This window comes from Elaeis guineensis, chromosome 8 (assembly GCF_000442705.2).
Source record: "Elaeis guineensis isolate ETL-2024a chromosome 8, EG11, whole genome shotgun sequence".
NCBI lineage: Eukaryota > Viridiplantae > Streptophyta > Magnoliopsida > Arecales > Arecaceae > Elaeis > Elaeis guineensis.
The window spans coordinates 24,175,108-24,193,659 of record NC_026000.2 but is presented as its reverse complement, the minus strand read 5'-3'; the positions used below and the strand labels follow the sequence as shown (position 1 = coordinate 24,193,659).

Sequence of the window (18,552 nt, the reverse complement as noted above, 5' to 3'; positions counted from 1 at the left end):
AGAGGAGAACCTCGCCCTAACATGAGCGAAGTCGAAGGCCCGATTATTTGTAGACCGGACGGGGGGAGAGGCCATACAGCGCCCATATGCACCCCCACGGCCCTGTTAGGGACAGGAGGAGAACCTCGTCCTAACATGAGCGAAGTCGAAGGCCCGATTATTTGTAGACCGGACGGGGGAGAGGCCATACAGCGCCCATATGTACCTCCACGACCCTATTAGGGACAGGAGGAGAACCTCGTCCTAACATGAGCGAAGTCGAAGGTCCGATTATTTGTAGACCGGACGGAGGGAGAGGCCATACAGCACCCATATGCGCCCCCACGGTCATGTTAGGGACAGGAGGAGAACCTCGCCCTAACATGAGCGAAGTCGAAGGCCCGATTACCCTTAGATCGGACAGGGGGACAGGCCCTGCGACGTCATGTGTGCCCCCATAGCCCTGTTAGGAACAGGGAAGAACCTGGTCCTAACCTGAGCTGAAATCGACTACATCAGAAATAAGGGAAGAACCTCGTCCTAACACCAATTAAGGTCGACCATTCGAGACCTGACAAGAAAGAAGAGAACCTTCACGACGGCCCTTCTACGCTACCGCGACTCCGTAAAAAGCTAGAGAGAACCCTTGCTTAAAAGAAGGAGGGAGATATGAAGGAACAGCGGCGGGCTACCCCAGCGAAAAACGGAGGCCGAACTACACCAAAGACACAAAGGACCTCATCTCCGTGAAGAAGGAGGAAGAAAAAGAGAGATCTACGGGCACGAGCGAAAAGGCAAATCGACACGACGATGGCTGGGAACCTTCAAACGGTGTCGACGTCGAACAAATCCAAAAACAACAAGAAATTCGATAATGACGATCTAATACAAAGATGAACAAGAACCTTCAGACAATATCGACATCGCACGGGACAAAAAATGAAAGAAGTCCGGTGGACGACAATCCAACACGACGCACGGGCAAGGTAACAAAGATCTTCTTTTCATTTCGTTAGCAAAATGTGTGTTACAGAGCCCGAAGGCCAAAAGAAAAAAAAATAACAAATAAACAGATGGCAAAAGAAGACACATAGAAGGACAAAAGGCAAAAAGAGCCCTAAGGGGGCCGGCTTCCTCCGACTTCGAACTTTCGGCTTCGATCCTTATCAGGGAGTGCCTTAAGCTCTCGACTTCTTCTTTCAATTCTTTCTCCCTCATTAGCACCTCCATATACCTCCGATGAAGCCGCTGGCTTTCGTTCTCCGTCTCTCGGCGCCTCTTTCTCAGGACCTCAGATTCTGCCTCCATGTCCTTGACTGCCTGCTGCTCGTATACCAGCTGGATCTTCAATTGCTGCAGTTTGACCTTCCCTCCCCAAGGGCGACAGATAGCTCTTCTACGGTTCCTCTCAGGGATTGGAGTTCGTCGGGATCCCGAACGGGGCAAACGGAGCCCCTTCAGATAATTGCCTTTGAAGGCGGGCAACCTCGTCAGTCGCCATCCTGAGCTTCCCCTTGTAGTCATCCACCTGCTTGCACCAGCCGGCCCGGTATGCATTATAGTTCACCTCGGCATCCTGGAGCTGTTGCTGAAGGTCGGAGAACTTCTTCGACCATTCTCGATCGTAATCGGCCCGAGTCGAAAGCCAGGACGAGCTTCCTTCCAACTGGCTGATCCTCTCCTGTGCAGCCGATAGCTCCGCTCTGAGAGAGCTGATCTTGGAAGCTTGAGCCCAAGATCGATCGCTGGCGCCTTCTTATGTTCCTCGAGCTCCTTCCGAAGTTCACTTTCCTCCGGCTATACTCCATGATCCCCTTCACGTGGAGGTTCCGAAAGTGGGTGGCCTCCGCGGTAGCCTCAGAGTGGCTTCCCTCAACCTGCGAAGTTCGCCCTCCATCTCCTTTGACCTTTTTGTTAAATGACGAACTTTCTTCCTCAGATGTTGGATCGTGGATTTCAGCGGAATTTCCTGTGGCAAGGGAAGCGCTTCGGCAGGACACTGCCATCGGGAGACAAAAGCGTCAAGGCGCGTCTCATTGCAGAAAGAAAAAAAGAGAGAAGAGAGAAGAGTGGAGAAGCCCTCCATAAGGAGAAACCCAATTTTATTGATTGAATATTTTTTAAAGACAAAAGGGAAAAGAAAAGTTGCAATAAAAGAAAAATACAAAGTCAAAGGTCTTAGACCTCTGAAGTAGGAGTTGGGGAGCTCGGTGTTCTTGGAAGGGGAGCTGCGGTGGCAGCGACAGTAGGAGAGGGCCTGGCTTCATCTTCAGACGCCTCGTCCAAGAAGCTGAGGTCGAGCTCGAGAAATTTCTTGACCATCTTCTCTTGGTAGAGCTCGAACCCTTTGATGAACGCATCTTGGCCGAACTTGACGTTCAGGTCCCTCATCTCCGCAGAGGCCTTGAACTCCTCCACCGCTTGGACCCTGGCCTCCGAGACCAGAACCAAATCTGCTCCGTCAAATTGGCTACCTCGGCCTCCGCCTTCCTCACCATCTCCTTCGAGCCTGCTTTTCTTTCTCAAGGGCCTCTCGAGGTTGGCTACCTCGGCAGCCTTTTCCTTGAGGCGGGCGGCTTCGGCCCGGTGGCCCTCCTCTGCCTGGATAGCGTCCCTCCTCGCCCGGTTCGTCGCCTCGATGTTGGCAAGGAGCTGGTGCCCAATCTGCAAGGGCGGCCAGGAGGTCAGAATGAAAGTTGAGAAGTTAGTTAAACGGAGGAGCAAAGAGAAGGAGGAAAGTGAATCTGTTTACCTCGAGAAAGGACCCTAAAGAGTCCCAAACCCGCTGTTCGGGATCGGCGCGAATGATCCTTTGGACGACTTCGGACAGGACGCAGCCGTCGACCAGTCGCTTTATCAGGTCCCTGTCATTAAAGAGATTCTCCATCGGCTCTTCTTCGGAACCGTGGGATTCTTCGATGACGGCTCGGTGGCCGCTCACCCTGCGGGCCACCGTCTTCCTTCTCCTCCCCCTCTCAACCCCTGGCACCTCCTCGAAGCGGGCCTCCGAGGCGGGAACCTCAGCGGGAGAACTCCTTGAAGAGGCCCGGGGAGCCAGGGGCTCAGCGTCTGAAGGAATATCGACCGCGAGAGCCACCTGGGCAGGTGTGGCCGAGCTCGTTTCCTCCGTTCTGGCCTTCTTTGCCGACCCGGAGGCCGCAGCGCCTTTTCTTTTGTGAACCTTGAGGCCCCTGGCGAGCATCCGTGCTGCTTCGGCGTCCATTCCTAAAAGAAGAGAAAAGAAAGAAGAGAGAGAAAAAGAGATCAGTAATGGAATGAAAAAGGAAGAGGTGACACGCAAAAAAAAAAAGAAGAAAAAAAAAGAAAAGCGGAGAGGAGAAGAAGAAAAGGAGAAAAGAAGAAGAAAGGAAAGATGGAATACTCGCAGGATCCAGGGGGCTCAAGCCGATGTTGAACAAAAACTGCTCCTTCAAAAGTTGGGAAGGGAAGGAGTTGGATAACTAAGAAGCTTCCGGGCGGCCTGAAGGTCGTCATCCCCCAGGCTGGGAGCCCGGCGGACAGAGTCCCTCAGGGAGCCCCAAGGGGGCAACCCCAGCTTCAAGGTCGGGCATTGGACGTAGAGGTACTTTTCCTTCCAATTATGGATTGAAGATGGAGCGTCTTTCAGCAACCCTTCTTGTCGAACTGAGGGAGAAGTACCACCAGTCCTTTGCCGAGGGGTGGCGCTTGAAGGTGTAAAAATACCTAAACAAAGAAAGAGATGGCTGAACTTCGACTACGTGGCAAAGGGAGAGGAACCCTATCAAAAACCTAAAAGAATTCGGCGCGACTGAAGCTAAAGAAATATCTAAAAAATGAAAAAGAGCGACGACGAAGGATGGAAGCGGAAGCCGGAGCCCAACACGGAAGGCCTCCTGGTACAGGCAGAAACGACCAGGTGGGGGGGTGCTAGCCCGGTCGGCGGGACCAGGAAGCTCCAGATCGTACTCTGGAGGAACTCCATACTGAACCTTTATCAGTAAAAGTTCATCCGGAGTCTGAGAACAGGGAATGGCACCCGGTGCAAAAATCGGGTGAGGCCCAGCCCTAGATGTGGGTTCGTCTACAGTACGAGGGTTTTGGGGGATTGAGGCCGACGAGCTCCTGGAACCGCTAGAGACAGAGGTGCCAGAAGATATTTCAAGCAAGAACCCTAAAAATCCTGAAGAGATCAGGCGAAAAAAAAAAAGAGAGACGAAAGGTTCGTGGGGGACCAAGCAGGGGGAATGCGGCAGAAGAAAAATGGAGGAGAAGGGGCACCTAGATGGCAAGAGAAGGAACGAAAATTTTGGGACTGACCTAAGTCGCTCCGAAGGATGCAGAGGTACAGGGACAGGGACGACTCGAAGAACACTTAGGGCCAGAGCGGACGCCAAGGAAGGTCAGTGCTCTCGGAGAGAAGGCGGGCACCAACCGGACTTTCAGGCAGAATGAGACTCCTGGGGGCGGAAAGGCGGGTTTAAATAGACCCTGAGATCCGGTGCCATAATGATCGCGGATCTCCCCAGGCCGACCCATGTCCGCCACGTGTCCCACTCACCACAGCAGGCAGCTAAAAGCGGCTGACAGCTGACAAAGCTATTACTGTACCGTACCTGGGCAAACGCTCCAGCGAGAATTTCGAAAGGTCTCTTCGGATCGCCCCGATTTGAAAAGACTCTAGCACGCGCGCATTAAATGCCAGAATATCTGAGGGCGATCGTGCACAGGATTCAAGGAGACAACTTCGGCTGTGAAAATTTCTCTGTACTTCATTCGAAACTCGAACTCGGAAGTAGGGGACTGGTGTTGGGTATAAAATACCCCCCAGCCGAAGTTCGCATCAGGAGTGACCCTCTAGGGATTCTACCGACGTCCGACCTTCGGCGATATCTTTCCGGACCCCTCCAGCGGATGAACCTCTCCAGCATCATCCGACACCCACTGACCAGTCGACCCTCTGCTGAATTCTGCGTGAAACCGAACTTCGTCTGCGGAAAGCCTCTGACCAAGCTCCTACGGCAAGTGGCCCACGCCTGCAGTATTAATGCCCAAGGCATCCAACGGCAGAAGGCTCGCCAGCAACATCCGAGCTCCTCTCATATGGATAGCTACCTCTCTCCGCCAGACACTTCAACCGAGCTTCGGACGACAGGCCTGACTCCCTGATAGACCACAGTAATGGCCACGATTCTGCTCCACTTCCTGCGACGGGTTCTGCGCGGCTCCACCACTCTCTGGCAAGTCACGACAATGGATACTGCTCCACTCCCCGCAACGGGCTCCACGTGGCAGGCCACGTGACAGCCACGACTCCACTCCATCACTCTTCGTAACAAACTCCTCCTAGCCCGAATGGCCCACTACCAGGCAGTTGCAGACGTCGCTATCAGTCTGTTGTACCCTCCACCTATAAAAAGGAGACTCCAGATACATTATTCACTAAGCTCTAATTTCTATTCCAAAACTATGCTAAAATTTCGTTCGAGCACTCCATTCTTGTTGAGGCAGAGAACTGACTTGAATGTCGAAAGATCTTGCTGGAGCATTTCCAACTTCAATTTAGACTTTCTTTACAGATTCCGATAATAATCACGACTTTCTTAACTCCAGCTTCTCCGACACAAACAAATTTTTGCACCAACAAGTATCATCCTCATCTCCCTCCATCTCCCCCCGTATAATGTTTCGAAAGTCGAAAGCTCTCGTCATCGTATGCCGTTGCTTTAAAGCTTATACTCGTTCTCCTCGCTCGCTCGCGGTCGCGTTCTCTCTCTCTCCCTCCCACACCCACCCAGCCCCATTTCCGGTCTTCCATGTCTTCCCATCTCTCTCCAATCCCTTGGCACTCCGAGGCCGATCGAGCGAAATCCCGCCATCGTTCGGAGATCTCAGCTCTCTGCGGCAATGGTCCGCTTTTCGGTCTCAGCTCGCTCGCTTCCTCCAAAAGATCGGATTTCTCAAATCTCTGGATGCCCGGATCCTGCGTTTCTAAGGTTTGGATCGGAGGCACGGGAAAAGGAGCTTCTTTTATTTCGGTCCATCCTCGATCCTCAGATTCCATTCTATTTTTCTCTTTTTTTTTTTGGAATTTTGAGGAGTTTCCTATCGTTCTGATGCCAAAAAGGGAAGTTTCTGATAGTTTTATTGGATCGTAGATCCTTTTGCTTTCTCAGTTTCCTTTGTCGCAGTCTAAATTTCGGAGCAATTCTTTATATAAAAAGGGAAACACCTTTCTTGCGTCGGAAGACTTGCGGATCTTTTTCTCTCCAGGGTTCCGTCTCTGCTTCAGATCCCCACTTTGTTCCAGGCTTCCCATTGCTTTCTCTTGGAAAGTTGATTCCTTTGAGATAATTAGTCCTGGAAATCTAAATCATGGACAAGGCCCGGGCCCCTGTCCATGGCGGAAGTGTGGATTTCCCACCCAATTCTTCTCGCTTCTCCACTGCATCCTTGAGCAAGTTCCCAGTTATGGGCGATCCCTCGCCTTCATCCTCCTCGCAGGCCAATCCAGAATCCAGCCATGCCGGCCAGCTTAGCCACGACATCAGCCACATGCTGGATTTCCCACGGAGAAACCCCGGCCACCGACGAGCGCTCTCGGAGATCCCCAGCCTCCCAGATGACACCAGCTTCTATAGCGACCTCGGTGTTGTTGGAACCCATGATGGCACTGATGACACTGATGAAGACTTCTTCTCTGCCTACCTTGATATAGAAAAGCTGAATTCTTCTTGTGCCTGGTCTTCGGTCCTGTCAGGCGGTGAGCCTTCTGGGCCAGCCGCAGCTCCCCCTGCTCCTTCTCAGACCGAGAACTTGGCCTCGGGTTCGCATGAGAGGCCAAGGGTGAGGCATCAGCATAGCCAGTCTATGGATGGGTCCTCCTTAGTTCTTCTGGGGTTGAGTGGTGAAGGAGCGGCACCAGCGGAGATGAAGAAGGCTATATCAGCTGCAAAACTTGCCGACCTTGCTCTTGTCGATCCAAAGCGAGCAAAGAGGTTTGGCTGATCGATCACAATTTCTTTTTTATCATGTTGAAGAATTTACCTCCTGCAGTGCGCATAGGTTTTGAAAGTGTGTGTTGAAATTAAAAGCAATTACACTTTAAGATATGCATAGCATTGGATTCTAGTACATGTCAATCTTGCCTAGAGTGTGAAGAAAAAGAAACTAAGGCGTATTCAATATGAAGTATAAATTTGGCTTATGAACTCGAAAGACAAAGTGTAGAGCACTTCGGAAATGTCCATGCTTTCATGCTCCCACTCTTGAATTTACTTGCACACCCTCTCAGTGATCTTTAGGCAACAAGAATCATAAATACATCTGTCTTTATAAAACAAGATCCTCATGCAAATTGGTCACATTTGCTACACTGTGCAAGTTAATATTCCTTTATTCCAGCACATAATGATTGCATCTGCACATGTTAAGAACTTTTAGCATGTGTTTCTTCATTGTAGGTTTTTCATCGGCATTTTCTTCATATCTAGTTTTTCATCAGCATCTCTAACTACTGTAGTACCTGTGATTGTGTTCGGTTACAAGAATCGCTGCTTCTAGCATATCAAAGGTCCAGCAATGGCAACTGTCAGTGGCATCTTATTAGATAGCAATCTTGTTGCACAAATTTCTTCTTCCATGACCTTTTCCTGTAGGCAAATACAGCTTAAGGATATATCATAGGTAGAATTACAAATTTTGTAACTTCCCCTTCCATGATATAGCTGCTTTCAATATTCTTCATCCCTAAGCTTGTAGTTTCGGACTTAATCCAAAAGCCCTAGATTATACTCTGGATTTGCAATGAATAAAACTGAGTCTAGGTTACACTTTGCTGTCATCTCACAGCAGATCATTGTTTTTCTTAGATTTTTATTGTTAATTTTTATTATTTTTACATAAGCAGCAAGGAAACATAATATCCACCCATTTTCATAAAATGTGATCTATCATTCCACAACTGAAATTGTAAATCTTCCTTGATCGTGCATCTTGCCACTACTTACATATTCAAGTAGCATCAAATTCGACCCTGATCAGACACAATTCAGAGAGCTCTTCATCATTACCTGTAACATTATTTTGACTGTACATTTGTTCATATGTAATAGTTCATGCTCTTTCATGTAATTCATACTTGATAATAAGAAAATGTATCATCTTAAAGTAAAATTTAGGTACCTATTTCAGGTGTGTAAGCACAAACTTTTATTCTCTTGCACTCAAATCATGTATATATCTCTTATGCTACATGATCTCTTTGCATGTGTTTCTAGTTGACATGCTCTGTGTTTTGTTTGCTAATAGTTATAACTTTTGGAACTTTGGATTTAATTTAAAAACTATAACATAAATGAATCTTTTGGCATGCTCATTTTAGTTTCAACTCTTTTGATATATTCATGAGAACTTACCACGCACATCACACACACCATACCTCATACACAAGTTTTTGTTGTTTAATCACATACTTAAAATTATAGTTTTTAGGGATCATGATATGTAGTTGCCACCATTGTTTATGCACAGCACTTCAAGAGTTTCTGATTTTTGAATTCAACCATAACAAACAGTGCCATCTAGATGGAGAATGTTAGATCATTTTTTATTTGATGATCTCAGAATAATTATTTTACCACATCCAGTGTAACAATCTATAATTTGAATTATAAGAAAAACAGAAAAAGGAAAATAACAAGGAAAGACGTTGGTCTTGTATGGTGCCAACCAAGTAATTTTCCCATGTGTATTATGTGCCAACACTTCATTTACCAAATTCCTCTTTTAGTCGACTAAAGTTATGCTGTGTCTTTAGGTCCTCAGTATAAGATGTTTAGATACATAATGTTATATGTTGTTGCCTCAACATCTGTATTGATTTAAAACAAATATACTGTTAATCTTCAGATGTGTTTATCCCAGTTCTTGAATTTCTATATTGACGATTACATTGGCGGAATGGATAGGATTTGGGCAAACAGGCAATCAGCTGCAAGATCAAAAGAAAGGAAAATGCGCTATATTGCTGAGCTTGAGCAGAAGGCGCAGAGTCTCCAAACAGAGACAGCAACATTGTCGGCTCAGTTAACATTGTTACGGGTATATATCTCGGTAGTTGTTTCATCATTCTACATATATTAAATTTGAAAGACAGGAAAAATCCTTGAAAATAAACTAGGTCAAAACTCCAACTTGCTTCATCCACACCACTATTATTACTACTTTAAAATTGAACTAAGAAGCAACAATTCATCATATTTGATGTTTGAATATCAGATCTACTTATGCATATACCTGCATTGGCAGATGAGAATGCAAGATGTTAAAGTTTCATATTTTTGATCCTATGTAATTGTTACAAGTCTTACGAGTTTAATTGGACCTAATTTTGCTATGCTGCTAAACACTACTACTTCCAAGCCCTCAAACCCCCCCAGTTCTAGGGCTGGCAAAATATGATCCGACCCGTATTTAACCTGTCATAAACAAGTTTGGGTTTAGGCTAAATGGGTTTGGGTCATAAACAGGTCGACTCGTTTAATTCGTTTAATAATTAGATCGGATTTGGGTTTTAGATATCTGACCTGTTTAACCTGTTTAATATTCAAATTGGATTGAGTCAGATAATCTATTTAACTTGTTTAGCCTGTTTAACGTATTTCTGACCTATTTAACCTGATTTGTTTAACCCATTTAAGACCTGTTTAATCTGTTTAAAACCTATTTAACCTATTTCTGATCCATTTAATCCGACCTGTTTAACCTGTTTAATCCGTTTAACCTTTTTAACCCATTTAACCTAATTTGACCTATTTAATAAATGGGTTAAATGGGTCGGGTCGGGTTACTTGTTTAATAAACAGGTCGGATTCAGGTTTGAATTTTTGACGTGTTTAATAAATAGATCAGGTTTGGGTTAACGATTTTTTGATCCGACCCGCATTGATCCGACCCGTTTATGACCCGATCTGACCCAATTGCCACCGCTACCCCCCACCCAATGAGAAGTTGTTGTGGACATAGGCAATGAGCTTAAATTTGGGAATAGGAAATGCCATTTAAAAGATATGTAGGAAAACATGGGATGTGGATATCTTTGCCTTTCTCACTTATCTACTATGAATTTCAATTTTCTTTCCTTAGGCACTTGTTTCACTGTACTTCTCAAGTTTTCTTCAAAGACAATATTCTCTAACAGCTTTCAGAAAACTGAAATTATTTTATTTCCAGGCACATTTACCAAGAAATAGATGAGCACATAAATATTTGTGTAATGTAAATCAATTGTTCAGAGGTCGATATGCTAGACCTATATATCCTTTATGGAGTTGAGAAATTATTGACGTTAGGATCTTATATCTTTTTGAGCAGGACCAAAATTAGGCTACTTGCATGCATTGATTGAATGATTTTCATATTGGTTGTAATTACAGAGGGATACCAATGGTTTGACAGCCGAAAATAGTGAACTGAAGCTGCGATTGCAGACCATGGAGCAACAGGTTCGCTTGCAGGATGGTAAGGTTTTTTTTATGACATTTGGTATTGTGCATCTCTACCTCTTGTCACCCCACAGGGTTTTCCTTCATTATGCATGGCATGTTCATTTGGACCTTAGGTTTTCAACCTGATTGCAGAATTGTTTTCCCTCAGAAAAGGGAATGCAGAATGTAGTAGGCTGGTGGTAATGCACTTACTTTTCATTTGATCTGTCAAATTTCAATTGGTCATTCCTATAGGATGAAGGAAGCAACAAGTAAAAAAGAATAACAGTGGTTTAGAAGCTACGGTATGTGTTGAGGGATGTTCATTTTTGTTAGTGATCATTTGGTGTTTTCGACATCCAGAATTTGCTTGCTTAAATATTTTATTCATCCTTTCCGAAGTTGATGCTCTTTTTTCCTACCATAGAAAAAAGGAAAGAAAAAAACACTTATATTCTTTATTTGTATAGCTTTGAATGATGCACTGAGAGAGGAGGTTCATCGGCTGAAGTTGGCACAGGCCAGATGATGCCAAATGGTGGTCCATTGATGAAATTTGGATCACCATTACTTGGAGCAAGTCAACAATTCTACCATCATAACCAAGCAATGCAATCGCTCCTGGCAGGCCACCAATTTCAGCAACTCCAGATCCATCCTCAACATCAACAGCAGCTGCACCCAATTCAGTCTCTGCAGCAACGGCATATGCACCCTCCCCAGCCTCAGCAGCAGCAGCAGCAGCCACCTGCAGACCCGAGGATGAAGCGTCCAATGACTTCTCGGAACCTAAGGGGGGAGAAAACATCAGATAACAGCAGCAATCGGAAGGAGTGAGGAGAACTTTTGTGGAGTCAGTTGCTGTCCAAATCATAAATTTAGATGTTGGTGATCTTCCAAGATAACGTCTGCCACTTTTTCTCATCGTATCTCACCATTTTGGTAAGTGTGATGTTTCACATGATAAATTGTTGGCTTATGAATTCAGGAAGTTGGTTAGGGATGCTGGGCTAGCCGGAGTATTAATTCACTTTGCTAAGCACCTGAGCCGCATTGAAAGTTGGTGATTCAATTTGGAACTTGTCCTCTAAATGATTGTTTTACTTTTTATTTTGTTTGATATGCTGCGTTGATTTTTCTTTTGAAAAAGCCAGTTGTTTATACTCTTATCTTAGAGGTGCTTGAGGCTGTTTGGATTTAATGGAGCAGTTGCTGAAACAAGTCCCTTATGATTAACAATTGACGAGCAGCCCTTCACCATTATTTCTGATAAAAACATAGGGAGAGCTGGACATGTTCCGGGCTTGTTTGGTCGCACAGTTGACAAAAGGACTCGTTTGCTTCTAGGGATGCTTGAAAATATACTCATTATGAAAAATAATTTATTTTAGAGTGACTTATATTTGATTAAGCATTCATATTTTTAAAAAAAATTATATAAAATATCTATTATATTTCTAATAGATATAAAAATATATATTTTTATTCCTAAATTTTATATAAATAAATATAATATTTATATTAATATAAATATTATATTAATATTAATAAAAATATTATATTGATATAAATATTAACATATTATAAATATTATAATATTTATATTAATATAAATATTAGTATAATATTAATATAATTTTATATTAATATTTATAAGGACAACATTAAAAGATTATTCTATAAAAAAAAAAAAGCTATCAATTCTCATTCCGTGGAAAGTTCTAAAACTCACATCCTTCATCGGTTTACATTTCTCATGAAATGTGAAAAATATCTTTTCATAATTTTTTTTTTTATTCTCTTTCCTTTTTAAATTTAATTAAATAAAAAAACTCCTCTCTACTTTAAGAATTATCTTTTCCCCTCCATTTCCGGTGAACCAAATGCATCCAAAGTTACAACGGCCCTTCTTGTGGTTCGGATGCTCAAAAACACAGTTCATGAAGCTTCCTTCTCTTGGGAGGTGTTTGGTTTGTAATCGAAATTAGAATGAAAATAGAAATCGGAATGGCTTGAAATGGGAATCGGAATGGCCAACTCCTCCGAAGCATTTGGTTCGTGACCGGAATCGGAATCGAAATTGGAATGAAAATTTGAATCCATAGAGAAGAGTAGGGATTGAGTTCTAGATACATTGAACCATTTTTATTCCATCCTACAATCGAAATTGGAATGAAACTCCTCCCAATCAAACGGTTGAAATGAGAGTCATCCATTTCGATTTCAATTTCAGACTTTCATTTTCTTCAACCAAAATTTTTTTAGTGTTTTTTTCTCCTCTTTTCATATTAAAAAGCCTTAGGAGGCTAGCACACTCGGCATGATGTGTCGATAATTTTGTTGAGTTAACAAGTATAGGTTGGAGAGCAAAGTTTCTAGCTGTGTGCTTGAAATCTTGTACTTGGAAATACCAGAAGGATGCATCAAACAAGACTTGAACCCAGTATCTCTTTTTAGGTGGATCATGACTAGTGTCATCCAGGTGTACCAAATCCTGAATATTTTGACATATTGGATACTTAGATGCTTGGGCCAATTCATAACACTCCTTTAAAACTTCACACGACTAAATTATTGCATCACCGTCGTTATATGTCTACTTTTGATGTTCTAGAGGAATAAAATTATTAAACTAACCAATAAATTAGCAAACCTTTTAATGATTTTGTGAACTAAAAAAGCAATTTGTCCTTTCATTATTAATGGACACATAAATGCACTATACTCAGCCAAATATAAGTAGAGCATATAAATCTGTCCCATGTCTGATTTTTGAAATGCTCTCGCATTCTTCTGGACAGTTGGACACTTGACACTTGGGTCACATATCTTGGTAAAGTTCTGTATGACTATTGTAGCAGTATTTAGTTTAACCCCTCTTATATTAGTCACCGTAGTCCTTTAGCCAATCCAGAAACACTTCCAACTGGCCAAGTCAGATTCGATTCAAACCATTCAACATCCTTTTGTTTCAAGAGCTTTGCAAACAATTTGATGTGATCGATTGCAATCCACTTACCAACTGCCAATAGATGCCTCTCACGGCATCCCAAAAGACCGTTCCAGTTCCATCCTCACCTTTCTGCTTTGCAAAATTCTTTGTACACCACCTGTGGTATAGAAAATATGACATAGAGTACATTATTTTATTCGATTGGATCACGTAACCATCTCTTTTCAATATGTATTTAATATTCATAATTCTACTCTTTTGTTTGAAATTTTGAATGACGAAAATACTCATTCTCTTTTAAAAAAATTATGACATCTTATGCCGATAATATGGCATCCTATATTGAAATTATGACTTCGTACAAAGACTGTCATAATTTTTCATAGGATATCATATTTTTGGTTGGGGTATTTTTGTTATTAAAAAATTTATATAAAATTTTTAATGACAAAAATATCCTTTCCTTTTTAGGACATCATGTGAAAATATTATGATATTTCATGCATAAAGTCATAATTTCAATGCAGGATATCATAATATCGATATAGGATATCATAATTTTTTCAGAAAAGAAGTATTTTCGTCATTCAAAATTTCAAACGAAAAAATAAAACTATGAGCATTAAATACGTATTAGAAAGTGATGGCTACATGGTCAGACGAGGCGGTGCGTTGCACATCAAATTTTCTACATTGCAAGCGGTGTACAAAAAATTTCCCTTTACACTTTAGATCCAATTATTTTGATTCCGATGAAAGCAACATAACAGAAGTATGGCCCATATTTGGTTGGCCCATTTTCATGAAAATCAATTTTTAGGGATGAAACTGGAATAGATATAGATCGAATACCAGCATATCTATATCCATATTTATTTTATCTAACGAATACAAATACATATATTGTTCGGATGCAAAAAAAATTATATCCATATTTGTTTTAAATAGATACGGATATAATTCAGATACCAGGAGTATGAATATAATTACACATATAAGTTGGATAATTAAACTTTATGACCACATAATCAAATATATTATTAAATTCATGATAAATCAAATAAATAGCATGTTTATATGACTGTATATTTTTTTTAAAAATTAATAATTATAATATAAAATTATATAGAGTTATAAGTAGATCCAAATATTTGGATACGAATCAAAAAGAAGTTGGATAATTAAACTTTATGACCACATAATCAAAGATATTATTAAATTCATGATAAATCAAATAAATAGTATGTTTATATGATTGTATATTTTTTTAAAAAAATTAATAATTATAATATAAAATTATATAGAGTTATAAGCAGATTTAGATATTTGGATATGAATCGAAAAGTTATCTATCCATATCTATTTTTCTTTGATAGATATGGATATGGATATTAGTCGGCTCTTTCAATTTTTATCCACATCTAAATTGATTCAGATACAAAAATAAATTCATATAAATATTATCTGCACCGCTTTCATCGCTATCAATTTTACAAGTGTGTAGAATGGTTTGTTGTTATGGTCACATCTGTTTGATTGGCAACCATAGGTTGGCAGTCCTTGGAGGTCATTATACAAGAGGATCTCCTCTCTTTTTGTTAAATAAGAGGTGCAAACACGTTGGATTCTGATTAGATCCGATCAACAACATCCAAATCCAAACCTAGTAACATACTTGAGTTTGGATGTTTCTCATCAGATTCCATTTGCATCTACAGATCCATAATTAAATAGCCAATACATAAATTTCAACAAATTACTGTTTGGGGTCAAGAAGAGAGAAACAAGTAAAATCTCTGTCCAGAATAGGAATAAAAGAGGAAAAGAAAGGTAATGGACTCTTGATCTTTGAGACAGTTAAGAAGGTGTGTGTGTGTGTGTGTGTGTGTGTGTGTAAAGAATGAACAAAGATGGGTGTTGTGAGAAGGCTCTAATAAATTATAGGGTTCTTTCTAAGTTTCTCACTCATGAAGAAGTGGGAGAAAAGATTGGAGCCGAACAAATGTCAAGCCCAAGATTAGTGGAATTGGATAACAGAAGTGCACCCAAGAGTTCCTGTGATACTGTAGCTTAGATAAATATCCTTAACCAATGATCATAGTCTTCTTCTTGAATTATAGATTCTAATTATCTTCAAATCTATAGTTTGTATATGAATTCAAGAGGACTAAAAAATTGACAAGCAAAATGCAAATATGAGTTTTCCCTGAAAAATGAAGTGCATATGTTTGATATATATAAAATCTTCGTTAATATGTAATACATATCTAGACATACACGTATACATTGCCAGATGATTTATATGTTATCAGTTAGATGTGGGTCACATCCAACCCGACTACTCAACCCAACAAATTAATAATTATTGAACTATCAGAAATATTAAATTCAATTTGGTTATTGAATTCTTGGGTATTACATCCTCAATTTTCAAGTAATCCATAGCGTCAGCATACTGATGTTCGTTAGCTCTTTTTTGATGTGTTTGCTATGGAACCCAATGTTCCACATTCCACGCTAGATCATTGCTGCTGAAGAAGGGCATTTCTTTACAATCACAAATATAGGAAAGGCAAAGATAGATGTCACAGACTGACAGTGACGAAGGGGACCATAATTAATTAGGCAATAAATTTTAAAGACCTCTCTTTTCTTTTTAAGAAATTCCGGAGGACAATATGGTACTCAATATTTGGATTCTCCAATCAGAATTTGGTTCGCAATAGAATTAGAATAGTTATATCCTCCGAAGTATTTGATTCATGACTAGAATCGGAATAAAATTTAATCCTTAAGAAAGAATCAAAATTAAATTTTTGAAAGATTGTACCATTTTATTTTGTCTCGAAATCAGGATTGAAATAAACTCCCTCCTATCAAATAGTTGAAATGAGAGTTACTCATTTCCATTCTCATACTAGACTCCAACTCACTCCAACCAAACACCCTCTAAATATTTATGTAACCCTACTTTATTGTGCCTTTAAACAGCTTATTGAGACTGATGGTTTGGTGCTCAATTACCTTGCTTAACTACTTGCTCATTCATCTCTGCTTGGGAAAAACCTCATACTACATTCTCAGGCTTCTCTGATAAAAATCCTTGCATCATTAAGCCTTTATAAAACAAGAGGATCCCAATAGTGCAAAGGATAGGTGTCAAATACGAAAATGGCAAACAGAAGGATGATGGAAACACATAAGCATCCACTTCTGCTTTCGTGCCATTCTCTGATTTCTGATACCCTGTAAGTCATCACCCTTGCTTCTGCTTTCAATTAGATCGAGGTTACGTTTTCCAATGTGTGCCAACTAAGAGTATAAAAAGAAATTTATAGGATCCCCAGATATCTCTATTCAAAGAACTAATGCAACACACTCCAAGGGGGAAATCCATATTCTTCGATTTGCCTAAAAGGGGAAGTCCATATTCTTTAATTGGCTTGTTATCAACCAGGAAAGAATAAAAGTGACTCATCGATGAGGAAAGCTTCCGATCACCTAAACTATAGATTCACAGAATTTGCAAAGGAAAAAGGTATAATTTTGTGATTATAGAACATCTATTACAACCATGAGTATATAAACTGATTTAGACTAATAAATGACCATTAAATGGAAATGTTTGCTTGTTCACAGCTACATATTTACCAAGCTAGGAACCAGGGATACGATGGAACAACTTAATTGCATTGAACCTGATATGCATCTTATTATATTTTGGTGGTATCATCATGACAGCCATAGCAGTCTGTTGAAGTGGTGCTAGCTTGTTGCTTGAGTCTAGATAGTCTTTGGACCATACATGTTGAAAATCTATTCGCCTGTTCCTTTACAATATATTGATTACAACCTAAGAGTTGGAAACTTGGAATGCCATTGACAAAAATATCCATAAAAGGCTTTATCAGCATATTTCACTGCAGCAGCTTGATCAAATAGTTGAACTTCAGGTAACACCACCAGTGGATGTAGTCCACATGGGGACAATATGAAGGCTCATGCTACATGTTCTATTGGTTCTTTTGTTTCTCTCCTCTCTTTGTTTCTAAGCTTGATTCAATATGAAAACTATAGTTATCACACAAATAGGATGTCTTTATCCCTCAGTTGGGAAGTAGCTGGCAAATATTAAGTGATACTTTTAGCAACTCCTAATTAGTTGTCATCTCACTGCCCTTTTCACATCAAGTTTTTCAATCCCACCTGCATGATACACTTTTGTTGAGAGACTTGCGATCCCGGACTCCAGCTATGGAGGAAGAGTCGGTATATACACTACTTGTGCAGGATTCTAATAATATATGTTGGTTAAGTGTATTATCTACATCACATCTTCAATCTAGCCTACAATAAAGTGATCAACACAATCTTATGGGCTGACCTGGAAACACTCATACCTAGCATTTCCCTCTTTCAGGAGATGAAATAGACACAATATCTTCAATCTATCCTACAAGAAAGTGATCAACATAATCTAATAGGGTGACCTGGAAACCCCTATACCTAGTATTTCCCTCTCTTAGGAAATGAAATAAACAGTAGTGACAAGATGCTCCAGTAACTCTAGATACAACAGTTAAGGCTACAAGACTCAGCAGTAAAGGTAATGACACACATCACCGGATGAGGGTAAAGTTACAGCATAATTAGCTAAAGCTTATGTTAGTTCTTCTGAAACTCTTTAACTAAGTATCAGCTAAAAGAAGATAATGTGCATGCAGAACAAATATCATTTGAATGTTATGTGCAGCAAAGGCAATCTATAATGTCACTTTTGCCCACCCATTATACCATCAATCATGGTATTTGGCAAGAGATAAAAATAATGAATGATCACGTCAACAAAGTATAGAATGGATGTTTTATGATGAAGAAACTCTTTTTAACTATTTTTCCTCAAGCTTTTACGCAGAATGTCTCCTAGGCATGGTAACTTGAGTGTAACAACATAAATGCACTCTACCTGAAGATGATGTCTATTGGAGGGAGGGGGAAAACACAAAGAAACTCGCAACACGCAAGTATATGACCTATATGTAAATTATAAATCAACAAAATGGCATGTTTCATGATGAATGCAATAACAAGAACAAGATATTTAGTTTAATTAAAAATATGAGACCCAACAAACTAAAATCTACACTTCAGAGG

The 18,552-nt window shown here is 40.8% G+C and overlaps 1 protein-coding gene across 1 annotated transcript; it reads left to right on the top strand.

The window, feature by feature from the left end:
* The first annotated feature begins 5,625 nt into the window (after positions 1–5,625).
* LOC105049826 (probable transcription factor PosF21) lies at positions 5,626–11,550 on the top strand. Its single transcript, XM_010929585.4, is given in 5 exon segments — positions 5,626–6,956; positions 8,928–9,060; positions 10,395–10,479; positions 10,916–10,957; positions 10,960–11,550. Coding segments are annotated over 5 exon segments (1,206 nt in total). The 5' UTR covers positions 5,626–6,333; the 3' UTR covers positions 11,283–11,550.
* Positions 11,551–18,552: the final 7,002 nt, after the last annotated feature.